This window comes from Lemur catta, chromosome 3, assembly GCF_020740605.2.
Source record: "Lemur catta isolate mLemCat1 chromosome 3, mLemCat1.pri, whole genome shotgun sequence".
In the NCBI taxonomy this organism is placed as follows: Eukaryota; Metazoa; Chordata; class Mammalia; order Primates; family Lemuridae; genus Lemur; species Lemur catta.
Genome location: NC_059130.1, coordinates 126,452,135 through 126,474,747, shown reverse-complemented (window position 1 = coordinate 126,474,747; position 22,613 = coordinate 126,452,135). Strand labels below are relative to the sequence as shown.

Sequence of the window (22,613 nt, the reverse complement as noted above, 5' to 3'; positions counted from 1 at the left end):
AGGATGGCAGCTCAGCCCCCCCAAGGCTCCCCCTTCCCCTAGGGGTGGGAGGGCTGCGGTTGAGACCCCCACATGGCTCCACACAGCCACCAAGTCAGCCCTGGCAGGGGGGTTCCAGGAACAGGGTCGGTGCTGTGAAGCTGTGGTCCCCAACCTTTCTGGCTCTAGGGACGGGTTTCATGGAAGACAGTTTTTCCAGAGGGGTGGGGGTGGGGGCGGCGGAGCTCTGTGGCCGGGTCCCTGACAGGCCTCGGCTAGTACCAGGGCTTGGGGACCACAGCTTTAAAGCTCTAAGGGTCTTTGCCCAGCGGGAGTGTCCCCCCCTCCCTAACCTGTCCCCTCCCCCCGTCCCCCTCCCCGTGTTGGTCGGGGGCCCCGCACCCACAGGCTTGGGGGCCACAGACCTCCAGGCCTCTCTCGAGTCCAGTGGGTCCTCCTGGGGTGTCAGCCCTCTGCAATGGGGACCCCCTGGGCCTGCTTGAAGGAGTGGGGGCTCTGGAGGGAGGGGCTTCTTAGAGAGGACTCGAACTCCCGCCTCACGCACCAGGGCACACCCCTGGGTGTGGCACCACCTCCGGGCCCAGGTTCAAATGCTGCGTTACCCTGAGAGAGTTCGCACACTTTGGACCTGCAGGCGGGGGCAGGTTGTGGGAGACGTTGGGGCTGCCCCCAGCCCCTGGTGCCTGAGCCCCCAGCCCCTGGCCCCTGAGCCCCCGGCCCCTGAGCCCTGGTCCTCTGAGCCCTCAGCCCCCCAAGCTCCCAGCTCCCGAGCCCCTGGCCCCTGAGCCCCTGACCCCATGGAAGCAGGGCAGAGTCTCAGGGGTGGTGGCACCTCCCTGCCTCCCCAGGCACCAGCCCCTGCACCCCCAGAGGGTCAGGAGCTGGGACCTGCAGCCCCTGCCTGTGGCTCTGTCCTCCTCCTCTGGGCTCCTCACACGTGTGCACACACGCTTGTTCATACTCAGAGTCAGTCATGCACACACATACGTCAGACAGAAATGCTCACACAGTCACACACATGCTCAGTCACACATGTGCTCAATCACATGCATGCTCAGTCACACACATGCTCAGTCACACACGTGCTCAGTCACACGTGTGCTCAAACACATGCTCAGTCACACATGTGCTCAGACATCAGACACCAATGCACACGTACATCCCACACTACTCCTATACACAAATACAGGAACAGCCATGTTTGCACACACAGGCATGCACACGCATGTGCACACCTGGAGCTATGGCCAGGTGACAGCCCTGCAGAGTGCCTTCTGCCCTGTCCTGGGGGCTCCGCCTCCTCGTCTCATTCCGTTCTCACGGCCCATTTCCGGACGCCTCCTCTGGGCTTCCTGCCTCCCTGAGCCTGGGACAAAGTTCACGGGCTCAGGCTGGTGCATGGCAGCCCGAGACAGAAAGGCTTGGTCCCAGCAGGACCGGCGCTTGTTGACCTGCCCTGACCTCTCCCAGGCGGGCTGGGCCACCCGTTCTCATGCACGGGCTCCACCTTCTCCAGCGAAGCCCCCACTGCCTCCCCGGCCACGTGTGCACACCGGGCCACACAAACACGGGCCTCAGTGCCTCTGGCCAGGGTCACCTCAGCAGAGCCAGGGGCTCAGGTCCAGCAAGGGCTGCGGGCGCTGTGGGCTGCACTTGGAGGAGGTCTGGGGGTCTTTGGGGTGAGCACATCGGGAGAGGCCCTGGGAGATGGGGCAGGGTCCTGAGGTCTGCGATGTGTCCCCCGTGAACTCCAGGGTCCTGTCTGCGCCGTGTGGCCCTCCAGCCGCCCTCTTGGGTGCCTGGTGGAGGGAGGGCCTGGCCTCGTCGTGCCCAATTAGCACGGCAGGTGTGCTGCCCCGGGACGCCCGGCCACACGCCAGGGTGGTCTGCATCCTGGTGGGGGTGGGCGACTCGGTCCCAGGCCTGGGAGCTTGTGGGGGCTGGACGTGCTCAGCATGGAAATGGGCCCAAGAGGGTCCACAGGTGGGTCCCCAACAGCAGGTCTGGCCCGAGGCCCCAGGGCGGTGAGGACGGGGCCCGAGGACGTGCCCGGTCTCTGCCGGAGCAGCCGCAGGGCTCGGGATTCAGTTCCAGCCACGCACCAGGGCCGGGCCGGGGGTCAGCTGGTGTCGCCAGGAGGGGCTGGGCTCGGGCGCCGCACGCTGGACCTGGCTGCAGCGTCCTCCTCCCCGGGGGGCGGGTGGGAAACCCCTTCTGCCCTGGAAGGTCACGTCGTTCCCTGCTCTGAGTGTCTGCCCAGCACACGGCGGGACCGGGATCACGCTGGCTCTGTCGTCCTGCCTTGTGGCATCACCAGAGTCTGACAGGCATTTGCTGCCCCCGAAGGGCAGCACGCTCTGGAGTCGCGTCCAGGGCGTGGCCACGTCTTCCCGCCACCCCGCTGCTCTGACTGCTCGTGGTTGACTGCGGGTGTCAGCTCTGGGGCCGCCTCAGCGCTCAGATGTCCCCAGCCCCTGGCGGGAGGCTGCCGTACGCCCTGCACCCGCTTTCTCCCTGGCAGGGCAGTTATTTCAGTGTCGGCCCCACCCGCACGGGCACCCTGGGACCCCTGTCTGCCCTCCTGCCTCTTCTGTCTGGGCAGGACGCTGGCACCCTCCTCAGAGCAGCCCCAGGCTGGGACAGGCTGTCCCCCGCCCCTGCCTTCCTGCCTCCCACACGGCAGCTAACGGCCCAGCTCCTTCCTCCCATCCCCCCACGGCCCCCAACCTGCCCCGGGAGCATCCCTCAGGCCCGGCTTCCTGGCCAAGGTCCCCGGCACCCTGCGGGGCCAGCCGTCCATGCTGCTCCCCCATGCAGCATCCCCAGGGTCCACCTGAGCCCCCAGGGGCAGCTGGTCCCCTGGGCCCAGCCCTCACCTGCCACCACTCCCTCCCTTCCTCCCTGCTCAGCCCCCACAGCCGGCCCAGGCTCAAGGTCGTGGTCAAGGCCCAGCCGTCCTACAGCTTCCTGGAGACCCCGCAGGCTCTGACCACCCCCTCCTCACTCCAGAACCCTCCTGTCCCCAGGGTGGACGCTGTGCTTCCGGACTCCCCCGGCCTCTTCAGGGCCTCCCGGGGCCCGCAGCCCCCAGCGTCCACACCAGCCCCCTTCAGACCAGAGCCCTCTCCATGGGCCTAGCCTGGCCTCCCCACCCGTGTGCAACAGGGTCAGGACCTTGCTCCCCTCCCACCCCTCTGCCTGCACCTCCTCCAGGGACCCCGGCCCACCCTGCGACGCTGGAGCCCCTGCGTGTCCTGGTTCAGGGCGGTGCCCCGGGTCAGGCAGCCATGGTACCCCAGCCCCTGGCCCCTCGCAGTTCTGGGCAAAGTCGGCATCTGCCGGGGGCGGGGGGGGGGTTGTCCAGCAACGTCCTTCTCACCAGACACCTTGAGCTCACCTTAGAACATCAGCTCTCGGGGTTTTCCCATCTGCTGTCATGTTTTGGGGACCCGGTGTTGCTGGTGCACACACACGCCTGGCGACGCCAAGGCATCCACAGCCACACGCCAGCTTCGGCACCATTACCTTGGCGGGAGCCAGGGCTGAGCGACCTCAGGCTGTGGCCCTGGGGGACAGGATGCCTCGGACTGCAGAGTCTCCCACCAGCTCTGCTCTGATGGCTGATGGGACGTCCACCCGCCACCAAACGCCTCTGCCCAAAAAACCCAGACCCAGCGTCTCCCCTCCCCCCCAGCCTGCACCTCCACAGGGAAGCAGCCCAGGTGTGTGGGCAGAGCCCCCAAGGCCACCTGCCGCCCATTCTTTCCCTGGCTTGGCGCTCTGGGGTCCTGGGGCCCAGACCGTGCGCGTCGTGGGCAAACACAGGGACGAGGGCTGTGCCCACAGGCTGACAGCATGGAGACAGGCGCACGGGGCGTGGCTGGCCACGGGCTCCTCAGGACACCAGGCCGTGGGCAGAGTAGGGCCCCGGGTCCTTCAGCCGGACACAAAAGCCACGAGCCGTGTGCACCGTGGGACTCCATTCCTAGGACGTGCCCAGAGCAAACGCAGCCGTGGTCGGGCCTGGGACACAGCTGGGGGCCGGGAGGGTTTCCTTTATGGCGAGGAACCGCGCTGGTTGTGCAACATTGTGAACGCAAAACTCGCCACTGGCTTGTTCCCTTTAAGATGGTTACTTTGATGTTATGTGAATTTCACTCCAAGTAAAGAAAGCAAAGCAAGCCTCACCCCACCCCTCTCCCAGCCCTGGGGAACACCCAGCACCTGCCTGCGGGGTCTGCTCTGCAGAGCCAGCGCAGCCCCCTCGCTTCCGGCCCCTGGGTCCAGCCCCCAGCTGTGCCGGCTCAGCGCTGGTGCGGTGGCCCCAGGGCACCACCAGACCCGGGAGTGGAAAAAAGGCGGGTGGTTTTCTCACTCGCCATCCCAGAGGCCCCAGCATCTCGCTGACGTCTCGGGCCTTGGGAGACCAATTACCGGGCACAGACCCAGAGGCCTCCTTAACTCTCCTGCTGCAGGGGGGGGAGGGGGGGGCGGTTGCATCAGAGGAGCCGCTGCCCTGAGCGCTGCAGCAGCGCCTGGGGCCTGGGCATGGCGGGTAGGAAGCCAGCGCCTGCCCCTGCCCTCCACACCCGCCTGCTCTGCTCACCCGCCTGCCCCTGCCCTGCTCACCTGCCTGCCTTGCACACCCGCCTGCCCCTGCCCTGCACACCCGCCTGCCCTGCACACCCACCTGCCCCTGCCCTGCTCACCCGCCTGCCCTTCCCTGCTCACCCCCCCGCCCTGCCCTGCACACCCGCCTGCCCTTCCCTGCTCACCCACCTGCCCCTGCCTGCACACCGCCTGCCCCTGCCCTGCTCACCCACCTGCCCCTGCCCTGCTCACCCGCCTTCCCTGCACACCCGCCTGCCCCTGCCCTGCTCACCCACCAGCCCCTGCCCTGCACACCTGCCTGCCCCTGCCCCTGCCCTGCCCTTCCCTGCTCACCCGCCTGCCCCTGCCCCTGCCCTTCCCTGCACACCCGCCTGCCCCTGCCCTCCACACCCGCTCTGAACACCAGGCCACAGGCCACCACCGGCTTTCACAGAGGGTGTGAGCTGGGCCCCACCTCACATGGTTCCTGGAGGGTCCGGCCTCTGCAATTCCGTCTGGAAGGATCAGGCTGGTCCAGGAGGCTGGTTCTAGAACAACTTCCCACAGAGCCACTGACCACACTCCGAGGACCCCAGGTTCGGGTGGCGGGAGGCAGGGTCCACCCTCCTGACCCGGCCCAACCCCGCCTGGTGCAGGAGGCGGGAGGAGCTGAGGGGTTCCAGGAGCTCCTGGCAGAAATGCGGTGTCCTGGGCAGGGCACCTGGCCCAGGGCGGCTGCTCCCACAGGGTGCCCAGACCCACCTCCTCCCAGGGGGTCGCCCGCCACCCGGTCCCCCACAGCCCCGGCCCCCCAGCCACAGTCACGCCGGCACCCGGCCCCCTGCACAGAGAATGGAAACAGCCAGGGGACCACCCTGGGGACACCTGGGAAGGAAGGTGAGGAGGAGCCACACGACCCAGTGACCTCTTCACTGACCCCTACCTGACCTCGTAGCTGACCGCCCCCCCAACCTGGCCCAGTCCCAGGCTCCTTCCCTGGCCACACCTTCCCCTGCACACCTGCCTGCAGCCCGTGGCCAGAGTGGGGCGCTGAGGACCCCTGCGTCAAGGAGGGAGAACCTTCCAGAAGAGGGGCTGCGTGTCCAGCCGAGGACCAGGGCTCCCAGGAGGCCGGGGCTGGGGGCACAGTGAGACCAGGAGGGGCAAGGCCAGAGCAGGGGGAGGCCAGGCAGAGCCAGGCGCGTGGCCGGCGGGGCCTCCCTGCCCTGCAGGCCCCGGAGCCAGGGAGGAAGCGGGCACAGGCGGTGCCAGGCTGCGGCCTGGGAGACCCCACGGCGCTCAGGGCCCCTCACCTGGCGCAGGTGCCCCCGGGCCTCGCCTGAGGCTGGGCCAGGGCTGCCACCATGCCTGCATTGCCGCCAGGACCAAAGCGGGCCCTGCCCACCGGCTGACCCAGGCAGGTCGGGGGTCAGAGGCCACATAGCAGCAAAGTCTGACAAGGACCAGCATTCAGGGGGCCATGGGTGACAGGGACACAGCTGGAGACACCGCACCCTGGCGGGGGTGGCCGGGCAAGGGCAGGGCCTTTTCCCCTGGGCCCCACCCTCAGCCCTGCCTGGCTCTGGCCTGGAGCCCGGCCCCGTCTGAGACTCTGCACCCAAATCAGATGCTAATGCTGCTGCCCTCTGCTTTGGAACACAAATGTGCCCCCATGCAAACGCCGCGCTGGGCCCAGCCCCCAGCAGCGCAGGGAGCAGAGCTGCCCGGCCTGGCGGGGCCGGAGAGGGTGTGAGTGGGCACAGCGTCCAGACCCCCCAGGCTCGGCCAGAGTCCTCCATGGGGTGGGGGTCGGCTGCGGCCTTGGAAGGGTCTTGCTCTGCCAAAGCCCAGGGTGGTCCCGCCCTGGGGGGGGGTCAGCCACCACTCCAAGGCCACTTTTGAATAAAGCCAGAGCTGGTTAAAAGCTACAAATGGCATTTTGCCTCTGCCGGGGAAAGGCCACTGGGGCTTCACTGGGTCCCCCCGGGGCTGGCCCTGGAGGGGCCGGGGCTGCACAGGGTGTTGGCCTAGGGGCTGCTGTGTGGGGGGCATGTGTGGTTTACCCCCGCACTGGGGCGACCTGGAGTTTCGCCTCTAGATCGGGTGGGGGTAGGGGAAGAACTGAATCGCTTGAGCGCGAGTCCCAGACATCGTTCATTCATTCTCTCATTCATTTACTCGGCAAACGGCCACAGCTCCTGCCTGGACTCCTGGCTGCCCCTAAACAGCACACGGGGCCCGGCCTGGCGGAGAGACCCACATCAGCCACGCAGTAATCGACGAAAGGGTCTCACGGGGATTTGGGAGGAGACGCGTGCGACAGGGTGGAAGGACCGACGGCCCCTGACGACCACCCACAGGCAGGACTCGGGGCTCCTGCGACTCTCCTGCCGGAGGACGTCACCAGGTCCAGCCGCGGGGAGACCACCAACCCACAAGGAGGGACTTTCTACTGCGGCCTGGCCTGGAACCCTCAAAGGGTCAGGGAAAGGCTGAGGAATGCTCCGGTCCGCTGGGGTTGGAGGCCTCTCAGGCAGGTGTGGTCTGGGCAGGGTCCCCTTGCAGACATCAGCTGCGAGGTGGGGACCCCTGGTGTGGTGCTGGGGGTCCTTGTCCACAGACAGACACACACACGTGCTGGCACTGCGGCCGTCAACGCTCCAAAGGTCCCAGAAGAAACTTAGGGCTGAACTTGCAACTTGCCTGTAAGTTTGAAATTATTTCAAAATAAAAAAGAGAACAGTGCCACGGAGGAAAGACTCTAAAAACAAACAAACAAAACTCAAGGCCCCAAACTGGCCCCCACAGGCCCATACTGGGGGGGGCGGGGTCCCCGCTGAGCGCCGTCTCCGATGGGCCTGCAGGGAGGCCGCAGGGCTGGCTGTTGGGGTGACCAGTCCCCACCGGGAACGAGAACAGCGGCCTGCGGTTGCCCGCGGGCTCCGTCAGGGTGTGAGCAGCCGCGAGGGGCCGGGACCCTCAGCCGGGAGCGTGAGCAGCTGCGGGTGGGACCGAGGCAGCCGCCTGGCAGACCCTCCCCAGCCCCGCGGTGGGAGAGGCTGAGGGAGCTGCGGAGGGGCTGCCGGGAGGTCTGAGGACCCCGAGGCCCAGCCCAGGTGCGGGTAGTGGGGGGCACACAGGGGAGGGCTCGGGGGCTGCTGGCTGGCACGGTTGGTTCTGGGGATGCCGCACTGGGGCATCGGCTGTTCCCAAGGTGGGGGCCTGGGGGCTGGTCTGAGACCCCACGGGGCCTCCTTGGCTGCTCTAGGCCCCGCTGGGCCGTGGCGAAGTCGGGGGTCTTGGCCTGTCAGCTTTGAGTGCCAGGGGCTGCCGGCCAGGCCGGGCTGAGGCCGTGAGCGGGCACCTGTGCCCAGGTGTGTTCTGGAGCCACGTGGTCAGTTGCCCGTAGCTACCAGCAGGCAAAATGAGTTCTCCTAAAGAGCGTGTTCGTTCACCATGTTGAGCAGCCTCCTCCTCGAGTACTTCCACTCACTGACGGCAGCAGGTAGTGATGCGCCCGTCGGCACCTGGGCTGCCGGCTGCATGTTGGCCCAGACGCTCGGCTTTGCCCTGTCCCAACCCCTCAGCCTCGGGCTGCCCAGACAGCCGGGTCCCCTCACTCTGGAAAGACGGCGCCTTCAGCCAGGCCCTGGGGACGTCAGTGTCACCCCTTTCTGGGTGCCAGGTCTGGGGCTCACAGGGGCCTCCAGCTCCGGCCGCGGTGGGTGAGGCCCGGCTTCCTGCGGGGCAGGCAGGTGTGGACCCGGCTCCTGGGCTGTGCGCCTGTTTGCATGGTAAACGCAGGTGTTGCCGGTGCTGCCCGGGCCCTGGTTCCCCAGCACCTGCGCCAAGGCCTCGCCCGCCCGGCTTCCTCCTGAGGGCTGGTGAGTCACCACCTGTCCCTGCTGCAGGGCAGGACAAGGAGCTCTGGGGCCACATGGAGCCGGCAGCCTTGACATTGGCACTTGGCCGCGCACCCACGAGCCACCGAGCCCCCAGGAAACTGGCTGGACAGCGGCTACTCAGGCCCACGTGCTGGGGTCCACCGCACACCCTTCGAACAACCTGGCGTTTGGTCCAGAGGGTTTGGTGTGGCAGCATCTCTGTCCAGAACCCCACAGCTCACGATGTGTTCAGGAACCGGGCCAGCAGCACCTGGGCCAGCAGCACCTGGGCAGGGGCACATGGGGGAGGGGGCCCTGCCTGTCTGCTCCATCGGAATCTTCGCTCTGACACTATCTGGGGCGATTTCCACGTGTGGGAAGTCTCAGGAGCCGGGCACCCTGATCCTGAATGCCCTCCTCCCTCCTCCCCTGGGGCTCACCTGTCCTGAGGCCCCACCCCCAGCAGCAGGGACCCCCCCCCCCGCAGGGCCGGCCTCACTGTGCAAGGCAAGGTTAGGGTTAGGTCTCGCCTCCCTGTCCCCCGACCCCAGTCTCTCGGGCTGGGACCCAGCATCCTTCCCCACCCGGCCCGAGCTGGCGCCCAGGTGTGGAGGGCCCCAACAGACAGCGCGGGCGGTGACAGCGCCAGGCCGGGTTCCCCGACTGTGGGCCTCAGGGCTCCCAGCACTCGGCCTGACCACGTGCGGGTCCCGTGGGACAGGCGGCCGCTGTCCTTCCCACAGCCTCAGCTCCTCCCGGAGTCGGGGGTGGCCCCGGGGCTCCGAGCTCACTGGGCCACGTCCCTGTGTCTCCTTGGGCCCCGATGCCTCTGCCACCAGCAGGACGTCAGCCAAGGTCACCGGTGAGACTATTAAACACATTCCTGTGTAAGTGAGTGTTTCATCTGTGATGGTCTTCGACGTCCCGGAAGCTGCACAGACAGTAGGCGGGTCCCCGAGGCCCCAAACCCGCCGTCGGCGTCTGTCACGATGACCTGGTGTCCCCTCCTCCCCTCCGTCATCCAGAGTTTCCTGGTTTCCCTCTCAGGTCCTCCTCTGTCCCCGGGTCCCAACCAGCGTCCCATGGCACAGTTAGCTGTCACGTTTCCTTCCGTTCCTCTCGGCTGTGACAGTTTCTCAGATTTTTCCTTTTTTTTTTTTTTTAATGACCTTGACAGTTTGGGCCCTGCCGGTCAGGTTTCTGCAGAAGCCCCTCGACGTGGGCTTGTCTGGTGCCCGTCCCCTGCTCAGGGGTCTGCGGGCTTTGGGAGGAAGAGCAGAGACGACGCCATTCCCGTAACATCAGACTGGGGCACACATTCCCGACACGAGTTGTCACATCTATGTCGACCCGGTCACCTGAGGCCACGTTTGCCCCGTCTCTCCAACCGTGGGACCTAAAAGATTATCTTGTATTTTAAGTCCAAATATTGTTACACTCCTCAGCTCGTTATTGCTTTTGTTAAATACAAAAATTAATTTAGCTTTACTCACCTTTTGCGCATCAAACCTCCCGCCTGGCGCCGTCCTGCGGCTGTGTGAGCTTCGCGACTGCGGGTGCCGGACGCCGGCGGGCGGCGAATGCTCCGGGTCTCCTCTCCCGGCTCCCGTCTGCTCCGCTCTTGTTGCTAAGGTGAAGCGCCTTTGTGTCCCCTTCACTCTGAAGAGCACACGCGGGGTCTGCAGTTGTCCTGAAGCCATCGTGCCGCTGTCTCCAGCGTCCGCCGTCCCCGCCGTCCCCGCCGTCCCCGCCAGCCCCGCTCCCCCGGTCACGGGCGCGGCGTCTGGTTCTTCTCCGGCTGCTTTTAACACCTAGCCCTTGGCGTTCTGGGTGGTCCTCGCTGGCGACAAGCTGTGGATTTCTGTGTCTTTACCCTGCTTGGGATTCACTGGGCCTCCTGAATCGGTTTTGATGTCTCTGAAGAGTTCTGGAAAATTCTCAGACAGCATCTCTTCAAATATTAATTTCTCCATCTCTGTTTTTTCAATTCCTTATGTTTCTTAGACACATGTCACCCTCCGGGTCTCATTCGTCCTGTCTTCCTTCCAGCTCTCGAGCCTCCGCTCTGGCTAAGTCTGAGCTGCCTTCCAGGGCCCCGGTTTCTTTTCGGCTATTTTCAGTCTCTGGTCAAGCCTCATCCACTGAGTTTTAAGTTGTGGTTACGACACATTTTCACAGCTAAAAGTTCATTCGGGTCTTTTTTCAAACCTACCGGATGATTTGCATAAGCTCCAGTTCTCTGCAAATATTAAACTCGTTTTCTCTTTTTCTCGACAGTGATCCCACTGGGTTTCGGTCTGTGTCCAATACTTCCAGGGTCGGAGGCCCTGCCCGCCGGCTGTCCGTGGTTCCCACGGCTCTGGCGCGTGGTGGGCGTGTCCTTGGCCGCCGATGGCCGCGGTGACGGCGCCGTCCCAGCCAGCTCTCCGAGGCAGGCGCCTGGGATGCTGGGGTCTGCGCCCAGTTTGCCTGAGGCCCTTGGCGGAGCCTGGACGGCCTCGCAGGGGGGTCATTTCGCTTCATCTGCGCTTCGGGGGTGGACCCTCGGGGCTCCCGGTTGTGTGGGGAGGGTCTCCTGGCAGATGCCCCCACACACGCCAGGCTGGGGCCGAGATGGGACTGTGTCCACAGCTCCCTGAAGCTGTCAGGACAGGCGTTCACAGCCCCAGGACAGGGGCTTTGGGCTCACTGGCCTTTGGGGACCACGTTTCCCTGTGGTCCTGCCTGATGGGTTCTTGTCACTGCTTGGCTCTTGGAAGCTTCCAGCAGGGGGTCGGTCACTTCAGTGTTTCCCCAGCTCCCTGCGAACAGCAGGTCCTGGGTGGGCCACGTCCTCCTCGGAGCACCCTGGGGACCCCACCGCTCTGCGGCCCCTCTGTCCCCACCGTGGCTCCGTCACCTGCTCCCCAGCCAGGAATCCTGGGGCCCTCCCAGCACACGGACCCCGACTGCCCTTATCCCCCACCCGCAGGACACGTGTGTTTCCTGCCTAGGGAACGGCCAGCTTGGAATCTCCACCTGGAAAACACTCACCCACCCGCCCGGTGGGGACCCGCAGGCCGTCTGAGCCGAGGTGACCTGGAGGCTCAGGAAGAGAGTCCAGGTTCTTCCCAGACTCTGATGTCGGGGTGCCTGGACGCCACCCTTGGGCGCCTGTCTCCATCCACACCCACCTGTCTGCGCCCAGGCCCCAGCACCCCCGGCTGGTCCCCAGGGAGGGGGACTCGACACGCCTGCACGGGGACAGAGCCTCCGAGGGCGTGTGGGAGCCGGGGGCCGACAGGTGGGCCTGGGAGGCCTGGGCTGACCGCCGGACCCGGCACCCGAGTGGCCCCGGGGGCCCGATGACGGTGGCTGTGGAGGATGGGGGGGTCTTGAGGAACAAAAGAGACAATGGGCCGCCTGAGACAAGAGACACGGGTGTTCCGACTTCAGGTTCTGTGCTTTCTGCTCACACCTTCCCGCAAATTCAGAATTCGGGGTACGACGGGGGGAGGACACAGGAGCTTGGGGGTCTCAGGCAGAGGGTGCCTAGGTCAAGGCCAGGTCCAGCCGAGGAACCTGCCGCAGCCCCTGCAGCCTGCGGTGCCCGCCAGGCCCTGGCTGGACGCTGGGGCTGGTCCTGGAGCTCACTCAGGACCCTGGCGCTGGGCTGGGCCGGCCCGCGGCCCCCGTGGCCAGGGCCAAGCCTCACGTGAGGACCAGCGTCCACAGGGACACCCTGGCCCCAGGACCGCCCGGTGGGGCAGCGGAGGGACCTCGGGCTGAGGGGCTTTCCTGGCTCGAACCCTGGTGCTCTGAGCCCCCGGGTGGGGGATGGGAGCCAGGGCTGAGGGGAAAGGAGATCAAAGATGGGTGCAGGGGTGCCCTGCTCTGCAGCCTGTAATTACGGTGGGGCCACCCCTGCCGGGCACCCCTGGCAGCACAGCGGGAGGTGCAGCGTGGCGGGAAGCACCTGTCCCTGGGGATCAGGAGCAGGAAGTGGCACCGACGCGGGTCCAGCAGGGCCTAGGACGCTGCAGCCCCCCCAGGCGGCCTGCCAGGGTGGGAGGGGGCCCCGCTGCGGGGGCAGGAAGGCTCGGGAGGCACAGGCAGCCGCTGCCTACGGGGACAGGGCAGCCCTCGGTCCTGCTCTCACCCCAGACTCCAGGGTCAGGTGCCGCCGGGCCCCAGGGATGCCCACCCACTGCCCCTGTAGGAACCTGGTTTTCTCCGGGATTTCTTGCACGGAGCCTGTCTGCACCCCAAGGCAGTGCTGCCAGGGACGGAGGCGGAGTTAGCCACAGACCCCGGCCCCTGGGAGTGGAGGGGCCACCAGACCCTCCCACAGGTCACAGAGGGCCGGGGTTGGTGACAGCTGTGGCCCCTGGGAGGGCCGGCTCCACGGGGCTGGGCAGGCGGCCCCCAGAGCACACTCTCACCCGCCCCAGGTGCTGGCACTGCCCTGGCCAAGAGCTTGAGTCAGAGGGGCCAGGAAAGACCCCAAGGCCTACACAGGGGGGGCCAGGCGAAGTGGAGGGGCCAGCACAGGTGTCCCTGCACTCGTGACCCTCGGGGACACGAGCTGGCCCATCCCGAAGTCCCAGTCCTGAATCCGGGGCTCCAGAGCCCTCCACCCGCCCCCCCGCTCTGTCCAGGAGGGAAGCCCACCCTGGCATGAGGTGGGACCCTGGTCGCTGCGTCGGGAGTAGGGGGGCAAGACCCTGCGCCGTCTGTGGCTGGCGGCCGAGCTGGAAGCAGCCTGGGCCCCGAGGACAATGGCCCTTTGTGCTACCTGCCCCACCTCGGGAGGCCTTGGGCCTGGCCACGGCTGGGGCTGGGGGCTCCGTCCACCAGTGCAGGGGTGGCTTTTGCTGCCCCTCCCTGGTGGGGCCTTCCCGAGCGGAGGCCACGCAGCCAGGCCTCTCTGGTCCCTGGGGAGCCACCCCCACCGGCTCCCCTTCCGCCAGGATCACGGCGCGCCCGGCAGGCCGTGGGTGGCCAGGCAGGAACCTGTGTCTGGCAGCCTGGGGTCCCGTGGATGCCCACACCGAGTGCAGCCTCCTTGGTGGCTGGGCCTGGTGCGGGCGGCCCCTCGCCGACAGGCTCGAGCCGGCCAGAGGCTGCAGGCCCCGCCCACCACACCCCACATCCGCTCACATCCCCGTGTGTGGGGGAGGGGAGGCCGGGCACCCCCGCAGGCGCCGGGACCCTGCTGCACCCCAGAGCTGGCAGCAGCCCTGGGCCGCCCAGTGAGGGCCAGCCTGGCCAGCGCAAGGCCTGGGAGCTGGGCATTAGCAGAGCCAGGGCATCGAGGGTCCGTGCGGCCCAGGCTGGCCGGCAGGGCAGTGGGGCCGCCACTGGATGGGGCAGGGGCTGGGCAGGCCCGGGGGTGGCTTCCACAGCCACAGGGAGAGGACCTGCTCGGGGAGGAGGTCCGGAAGCCGTGGACCAGGGGGCCTCACAGGCTGTGGCCCGAGAGGCCAACCAGTGCCGGGCGCAGCCCACCCAGCCAGGCCCATCGTGGGAGACGGGTTCAGGCCGCAGTCCCATAGACACACGGGGCTCCTGGGGTCTAGGGCCGGCGTCCACTTTCCTTCACGCCGAGGCTGGACCCCGTAGCACCCCCCGTCGGAGAGCGTGTGCAGACGGACAGACAGACCCCAGTGTGACAAGCGGGCCCTGTGTTCCCGCCAGAAGTCCCCAGAGAACAGGCTTCCCACCTTTGCAGGGAAGAGCCTCCAGCTCACACAGCACAGGAGAAACTGAGGCGGAGTGCCACCATGGCCAGTGTAGAAGGTGCCAGAAGGCCCTGCGGCCCTGGCCAGGGCACAGACCCTGCTTCTGGCCTGCCCTCTGCCCAGAGCCCCCAGGGTACGGCCACTGTCCCCAAACCTGGGCCCTGACCGCACCCCACCCCGCACCACCAGCCAGTCCAGAGACTGCCGGAGCCCCCAGCCCCAGCCGCTGCGCCCCCTGCCGCCCCAGCACCGGTGGTCCAGCCCCTCCAGCCTCCTCCCCGAGCCGGTCCCAAGGGTCCCTCCTGCCCGGCCCGGCTCTCTGCGCCCCCCCGGGCTGGCACAGACGGCACGGCGGACTCAGCCCCATGCAAGCCCAGACCCTCTGTCCCAACCGTGTCCTGGCAGCTTCCCCGTCTGGCCCTTTCCGGGCCGGCCTTGGAGACCGAGTGAGTGAGGGGCCGTGGGGGCCCAAGACAGGGCCAGCCCCCACCACCAACCCTGATGCCAACAGCAAATGCTCTGGGTTTGGGGTGAGTGGGCAATGCCTCAGTCTCCCCAAAACACAAGTGCCCACCAGCTAGAGGTGTCCCAACCCCGCCCCCACCCAATGCAGACACTCTGAGCCGGCATCAGGGTGGGCTGGGGGTCCTGAGAAGCCTGAGGAGGGGGTGCGGGATCAGAGGTCAGAGGTCGCCATACTCGAGACAGCTTGCAGACGCCCTGCCTGGAGCTGGGGACCAGACTAGCTTCTCCGGGGTGGGGACCTGTGTGGGGCCAAGGCGGCCCCAGCCCCGCTCAGCTGAGGAGCAAGGGCGTCAGGTGGGCTCAGAGCCCACGAGGGTCACAGAGGCAGCCCGAGAGGCACAGGGCGGCCTCTGGGGACAGTCCTCTGCCCAGGGAGCAGCCCGGGGACGGGGACAGCACTCATAATTAGCGGTTTCCAACGGAGCTGCAGTTCGTTATGGAAAATAGTTGGGCCTCTGGAGCTGCAGTTCGTTATGGAAAATAGTTGGGCCTCTGGGAGCTCTCTGCCCCTGGGGCTAATTACTGGGATCGTTTGTCGTTCGTTAGGGGCCTCCGCTGGGAGCAGCAAGAAACAAACACTGTGTGGAGGCCCAGGCTGTCCTGGGAGGGTGGGCGGCTCTCTTCCCCCCGCCAGCCGGGCTTGTCCGCCAACCCCCAGACCACAGCCCCCAACAAGAGCCCTGGCACCCCCAGTCCCGGAGTTCCAAACTGAACCCCAAGAGCTAAAACGAGGGCCCCGCCCGGCAGCCGCACTCCCCGGTGTGTGGGTCTGGGTGGGTCTGGGGTCACTCGGCCCCTCCAGCCCCTGGTGAGGGGACGGATCCTGAGTCCCACCGGCCCACAGCGAGGCTCGTCCATGCCCCTCCTGGTGGGGCAGAGCTGCATCGCGGGGGACACAGGGGTGCTGGGGACCTCCACAAGGCACTGTCTTCGGTGCCGGGGCCTGGAGGGGCTCAGGCCGGCAGGAGCCCCTCACCTGGTTTTTGTTCAGCCTCGGCAGCAGCGGCAGCAACCAAGGCGGAGCAGGAATGTGTGTGCAGCCACCGCCCGCCCGTGCCTGCGTCACCCAGGCGGCCTCCCTCCCGGCCTATGGGAGCCCGGGGGACACACCTGTCGGGGGCCCGGAGCAGAGATTGGCCGCCAGGAGCAGGCACCTGCGTGGGGCGGCGGGGGGGGGGGGGCGGCAGCTACATGTAAGGCGAGCCCGGGCGCACCGGCTCTCCCTCCCGGCCCCGCCCTGCCCACCTCCTCCCATTGTTCCTGCGGCTCCAGAGCTCCTAAAAGACGTGGGGGCCGTCTACCTGTGCACCTTTCAACTTCCTCTTCCCCCGCGGCCGAGCCTCACCTGAAGGGGAGGCAGGAAGTTCACCTTCACGGGGAGGCCGGAGCCGGCGACAGGCCCTAAGAGCGCCCTGCCAGGGCCTCGCCGGCTTCTCCCTGGAGCGGCTCCGGGCTGGGGTGGGAGCGGCCTCCTGCCCTGCTCCTCGGCAGCCCTGGAACCTGTCGGGGCAGGTAAGGGCGGGCGGGAGGGAGGCCGAGCTGACGTGCAGGGAGAGGCCCCCAGCCCCTCCGTGGCCGTGGCCGTGGGCAGCAGGGACGGGGCTCGGCGAGGTGCTGGGCATGGCGGGCACAGGGCAGCAGGCGCTTCGTCTCCGAAGAGAAACTGGGCCTGGGCGGTCACGGCTGTGCGGGTACGGAGCCATCTTGGGCTGCCCGGAGCCACTCCGGGTCCTCTCGGGGACTCCGGGTGTGGCGACCCCCCCAGCCACCGGCTCCCAGGCAGGGTGTGGGCAGAGGGCGGGCGAGAGAGAGGGCTCGAGTTCCCGCCGTCCACCTGACAACGGCACCTTCTAGAAAGTTCTTTCCCGGAGCAGCCACTGATGTTCCCAAGGTACTTTGTTGCCTCAGAGGTGGGTGCTGGGAAGGATCTGGCCCGGGTTTGACGCCCACATCTCTGCTGGCGGATTCCTGGGGTTTGCGCACGGGAAGGGCTCGGCTGCGCCAGGGCAGGGCCCAGAGCACCCCTCTGGCCAGAGGTCGGCCCGGCCCCGCGGGTGACAGCGGGTCAGTGTCGGCCGCAGCTGGTCTGGGCCAGACCCGGGCTCCTCAGCCGCCCGTTTCCGAGGCAGCCTCCGAGCCGGGAGCTCCGTGGAGAGGGTGGAGGCTGCTCCCCGCCCCACACTGAGCCCAGGTCAGGCCCGAGGTCTGTTCTGAAGTTCTTGGGCTTAGACGTGACACTGCCCAGCAGCAGGGACCACAGTGGCACGATGGCCAGCCTGGGTGAGGCTTGACCCGTGCCGGGAGGCCGCACACGCTGGCCGTGGACCTGCCGCGGGGGCACCGAGGGCCTTGTTCCTGCCGGAGCCTCAGCTTCCTCGGACGGTGTGAGAGTTTGGGAGCCGAGAACGCTGACGGGGTGAGCTTGCTTGTGTCTGAGGCCTCAGAGGGTTCATTGTTCTTGATGAACAAAACTCTTAGGGCATGAAAAGCCAACGTTTTAGTTAATCCACCGCGAGCATTTTAGGCCTTTTTTAGGCCGAGTATCTGGAAAAAAGGTCGGTTTCATTGTGTGGTGTTTTTCTGGTAGCCCAGATGAAACGTTTAAGTTAGCACGACTGGCAGCACATTGAATTAGACAAAATCAAGTTTTGCATTCGTGAAAATGCAAACGCACCATGAAACACGGACACAGTTCGCTGTGAATTTTCAGACGTTTCTGCAATCTGCAGATACTTTATTTGCAAAATCAGTTTGTCAATGTTTTTATGATATTTAGGAGAAGACGAACAGGAGGCTGCCCACCCCCAGGGAGCCGGGCTCACTCTCCGCGGCAGGGTGGGCGTGGGGTGACCGAGTGCCCGGCCGCCGCCCGACAAGGGCCACAGAGGTGCCGCCGCGGGGGAAATGGCGGCTCTGCCTCGCAGACACGTAGCTCCAACGCCGACGCGGAGGGGAGAGCCCGGTGTAGACAAGCCAAGCTTCTCACTGCCCCGCCCAGCGCTGCCGGCGTCCGGGCCTGGCTGACCCGCAGCTGGGGAGGGTTGGGTTTCAGGCTTTGTTCTCTGCGTCCATTGATTAAGCCTGTCGGGCAGGTTAACCGACCGGTGAGCTTTTCACACCGGGACGGGCTGGCATTCCTAGGCTGCTCCCACCCCACCCGGTGCAGGGTCTGCCCGGGGGCTGTGGCCTCCTAGTTCCCAGGCTGCACCTGGTCCCCGCGGCGATGATTAACCCAGTGCCCCCTGCCCAGGACCACACGCTGCCCCCACTTCCCACGACAGACAGTCGACCAAGAAAGTGCCCTGTGGGGCTCTCGGAACCCAGGGGACAACTGTTTTCGCTTTTCATTTCTTGCCCTGTGGCCACAGTCAGCGGCCGCCCCACCCTGCACCAGGCAGGGCCTCCTTGCTCAGCCCAAGGACCTCGGCAGTCTTTCCCTGCGGAGTTTTCTCCGTGGATTGCCAGGTTCTGAGCTCAGAGAGAACCGGGCATTCTGCCCTGCACCTGAGGAAGGAGGAGTCTCTTGCCACCAGCCTGAGGGTCTGTCCCAGCACCTCACGGCCTCCAGCCACGAGCCTGCAGGGTCCCGGGGCCCTGGGTGCTCCCTGAGCAGGGCCGGCCCTAAGTGGCCAAGGGCCCTGGGACCCCAGGTGCGGGAGGTGCGGGAGGTGCGGGAGGCCGCCCTGTCCAGCCAGTGGGCTGGGGAACAGGTCTGGCCCCAGGTACGGGACGCATCCTGGGCGCCTGCCCTGGCCCTCCCCAGCCCCCACGCCGTCCTGCGGCCTGGCAGCCAGGGGCAGAGCTGAAATTTAACTCAGTTCTGAAAGGGAAAAAAGTGAAAGTGCATTCTTGAAGCACTGATTTAACGAGGTTGGGGGGTAGTCCCAGAAAGGGGGGGGGAGAGGAAAGCGTATCTGCCTGGGGTCTGAGGGGCGCAGCCAGGGGCCGGGCTGTAGGGTCGTCCCCGAGCAGAGCACAGAGTCTGAGGGCCCAGCCACCAGCAGAGCCCCTCTGTCCCCACCTGCTGGGCCTGTACTGGGGTCAGGTCCTCGGAGAAACTCTGGCCTTTCAGAGGATGGGGCTGGACACCAGGTGGACCAGACCGCGGGTGGGGGGTGGGCTGGACGCGGCCTTTGTTGTGGTCGGCTGGAGTCGGCACAGGGCCTGAGCCCCTCCCTCCAGCCTCTGTGGGTGGAAGGTGCCGGAAAACTCGAAGAGCTGCTCTGTCCGGCTCTCTGGGCCCAGGCAAAGCCTGTGCAGGGACAGAGGGACAGGCGGTGTGTCTGGCGGTGTGGGGACCTGGGTCTGGCCCCAGGGTGTCTCCGGGACAAGGCGCCCAGGGTCTCTTGGCTGCAAACAGGGCCAGGTGTGGGCCCTGGCCAGGGAGGGGGCCGCAGGGCCACCTGCTTCCCCACCCCCCCACTCCAAACACCCCGTCCAGATGGGCCCCGCAGGCACGGGGGTGGGGAGGGTGGGGAGTGGTGGCGTCTCCAGCCGCTCTGGAGCCGGACCCTGGCCAGCCCCAGCCAGGCAGCCCGCCCCGCTGGCACCCCCTGCCCCCGGAAGAGGAGGCTGTCCTGCCTTGGAAGGACTGCTGGGGCTGCGTCCTGGGGACAGAGGTCCATTGTCCCGCGGCAGCCGCCAGCCTCAGACACACACACACACAGACATACACACTCACGCACACACTAGGGGCTGGGCCTGACATGCAGGCGTTTCTGTGGGACCAGAAAGGTCCCTGACCTGGCGTGGACCACCTGGCCTGTCCCTGCAGCCCCTGGCCCCTGGGCCCCGCAGGCACTGCCCCAGGGGCTCACCCTGGGGTCCCTGCCTTCCCACAGACCCCCACAGAGCGGGCTGAAGACTCGCACCAGCCCCTGCCCCCACCTCAGGCCCTGAGTGCCCTGCCAGTCCCCGCCTGAGCCCTGCCGGGCGGCCCCAGACCCATCGGGCAGCCGTGGCCATCTTACTGGGCAGCATTGGATGGTGTCTGGTCTCTAATACTGCCTGGTAATGATGACGGCGGAGCCCTGCACGCAGCACCGGGGCCGCCCGCCCTCCTGGCCCTGCCCCGTCCCGCCTACAGCTTCCAGGTGGGGCTCCAGGGAGAAACTGGACCTCGGGGCCGGGGTCTCTGGGCACCCCTTCTCAGCCCCCAGAATGAAGGCTTCCTGCAGCTGCCTGAGGATGCCGGGCCGCCATCTGGGACCAGACGCTCAGGTGTCTGGGCAGGTGCCCCTGCCCCACCCAGCAGGTGCGGGCCGAGTGGGGCCCACAGGGCGAGGCCCGGCTGGAGTCGCCTGCCAGAGGCCTCACCTAGAACCACCGCACCTGGCGGGGCGTGTGCCCACCGGTGGGCAGCCCACCCTGCCCGGCTGGCTGTTCCCGGCCACCAGCCGCCTTCCCCTCCTGCCGGCGGGTGGGCAGGAGCGGCAGGCAGCACCTCGGCCGGGTCCCCGGACAGCTCTGGAGAGAGCAGGGAGGGGGCTCGCGTGGTCTCAGGCCCCCCAACCTCTCCCCACTGGCCCTGCCCCACCCAGCACAGCCCTGGCTGCTCCACACCTGGTCGACACCGGCTCCCCCGCCCGCCCTGCAGGTCGGGGCCTGCGTCTGCCCGCCGTCCTGGGCCTCTGTGGGCATCTTACCGGACAGTGCTGGATTTCTCCGCTCAGCTCTAACACTGTCTGGTAACGATGTTCAAAGGTGACCCACCACCCCCCGGGAGACGCCCGGGGCTGCGCCGTTCCAACGTCCCAGACTCCAGGGCTGAGCCGGGGCCGGCAGAGGGGCTGTCTCCGCACTGCAGCCTGGTGCACAGAGAGGGGCCCAGGCAGGGTTTGGGGGCGACCCGGCTCCAGGAGAGACCAGCGGGGCCGGGACACTGAGTCTGGAGGACGCGCTCAGCGGGGCTGGGACCCGCACACGGCCAGGCCCGACTCCACCCGGGGTCCCTGGGGGTACAGGAAGGGCCAAGGTGGGTTCAGGTTCCCAAGCCCCGACACCCAGGCGTGGGGGGACTAAGGACAAGCAGTGTCCGTTCCCTCCCCAGGCTGGGATCACCACTGCGTGTCCTTTTGATCGGAGGCCAGGAAGCCTGCGGCCCTGCGAGAGGCCCGGTGGGGGCGGGGAGGCCGCCGTCCTGGCCTCGCTGTTACCTATTAACCTGCCCGAGAGCCGTTCAGGAAACCAGCCAGGCGCCGTGGCCAGTTCTGCCAGGAGTGGGGCAAGGTGACCTGCTCCACGGCCGAGGCTGGAGGGGGGCTGTCAGGGCTGTCAGGAAAGCAGCCCTGGGGCGACCCGGGAGGTCCGGCCACGGCAGGGGTGGGAGCCCCCCAGCGCCTTCCCGACAGGCGCAGACACCAGCCCAGGCCCCGGAGGCCCCCTGCACCTGCTGCCTCCGATGGGCGTCTTACCAGACACGGTTAGATCTGGACCCTCTGTCTAATACTGTCTGGTAATACCGTCCGTCCACGGCCAGATCCCCGCTGGAAGAGACCCCCCCACCAGCCCCCCCGCAACCCTCGCGGGACACCAGGCACAATGCAGGGCCCAGGGCTCTCCTGTCACCAGGGCACAGGCCATGGCTGGAGCCCGCGGGGCCTCCCCGACCCAGGGTGGCTTTCTGACCCAGCCACAGGGGGGTGTTGGTGTGACAAGGGTGCCATTCTAGGAGCTCGGGCCCACAGCAGAGGCCCAGGCGTGAGCCACAGGGCCTGCAGACGCGCCCCGAGAACGCCGGCCCACCTGCACCAGGCTGGGGCTGCCAAGGGGGACGGCACGGAAGCAACCTGGCCTCCCACTGTTTCCAAGCCCCGGGCAGGAGCACGCCGGGCGGGGGAGGAGCCGCACAGCCTGTGCCCACCCCCGGCAGCACCAGGTCCCCCAGGGCCCTGGGAGGGGCCGAGGCCTGGGGCCAGGAGGTGCAGGCCTCTTCTCTGCCTCCTCGGGGCCCCACGGGCCCATCTCTGTGGCTCAGGGGCAGGACAAGCCCAGGTGAGTCACTCACACTCGGGAAGTTGGTGCTCGGCAGCCGCAAGGGCCCTGCGCCCCACCGAGGCATCTCGCCGTGTCGGTCTGAGCTGGGTGCTGAGCCCAGCGTGTGCTGCCCCCAAAGCCCCCTTCCGCCCCTGAGAATCTGCAGCAGTCCCTCCACAAGGCTGACTTTGAGGTGACCCCAGAGCTCGCAGAGCTCTTGTTGCTGGGACAAGAGCTGGGGAACAGCCCCGGCATGTGACGTCACACCTGACCCCAGAGAGCGAATGGCCGCAGCCGTGGGGCTCCAAAGCACACGAGCCTGCGCCCAGGGCCACACCCTGGGTGAACACGCCTCCCGCCGACACCTGTGGCTGCCGGCTCTCCCCGTCCCACCCGCCAGCAGGGTCCCGCCCCCCCCCCCCCCCCCCCGTGCAAAGACACGCTTCACTTTCCACAGAGGCCAGCTCTGTCCCCACCGGCAGCCGGGTTTCCGCAGTTGGACCCCGAACTGCAGTGCAGGCCTCGGCGGGCAGGGACCCCACCCACCTCCTCGCCTCCCTCGGCACGCGGGTGGGCAAAAGAGAAGGAACCTCTTCACGTGGCAATAAACCGAGTGGTTCACAAAATCGTGCTTTGATCATCTCATTGTCACCACACAACACTGACCCACAGCACAGCAAAGGGACTCTGCCCCAGATGCCGGGGGCTGCAGCCGGGTCCTGGGGGCTGGGCAGGGATCGGGGGTCCAACAGACAGGCCCAAGGAAGGGCAGTGAACCCAGGCTCCAGCCCAGCAGTGATGGGGGCTGCGCACAGCGGCCCTCGTCCCACCGCGGTCCCCTCCTTCCCCGGCCAGCACCCCTCAGCTCAGACTGCAGCCCCCTCCCCACCCACATTTACCACTGGGCTCTGAATCAGGG

At 67.2% G+C, this 22,613-nt stretch overlaps 2 protein-coding genes across 2 annotated transcripts in view; both read left to right on the top strand.

The window, feature by feature from the left end:
* The window catches only part of TTLL10 (tubulin tyrosine ligase like 10), a 44,745-nt gene that overhangs the window by 7,360 nt on the left and 14,772 nt on the right, over positions 1 to 22,613 (top strand). The window lies entirely within an intron of this gene.
* Positions 18,388 to 21,377, top strand: LOC123636032 (transcription initiation factor TFIID subunit 4-like). The gene has a single exon (XM_045548802.1). The coding sequence runs from the start codon at positions 19,733 to 19,735 to the stop codon at positions 20,408 to 20,410; it is 678 nt and encodes a 225-aa protein (XP_045404758.1). The 5' UTR covers positions 18,388 to 19,732; the 3' UTR covers positions 20,411 to 21,377.

Coding starts and splice junctions, on each gene's coding strand:
- LOC123636032 (XM_045548802.1), top strand. CDS start 19,733: ATGATGACGGCGGAGCCCTGCACGCAGCACCGGGGCCGCCCGCCCTCC.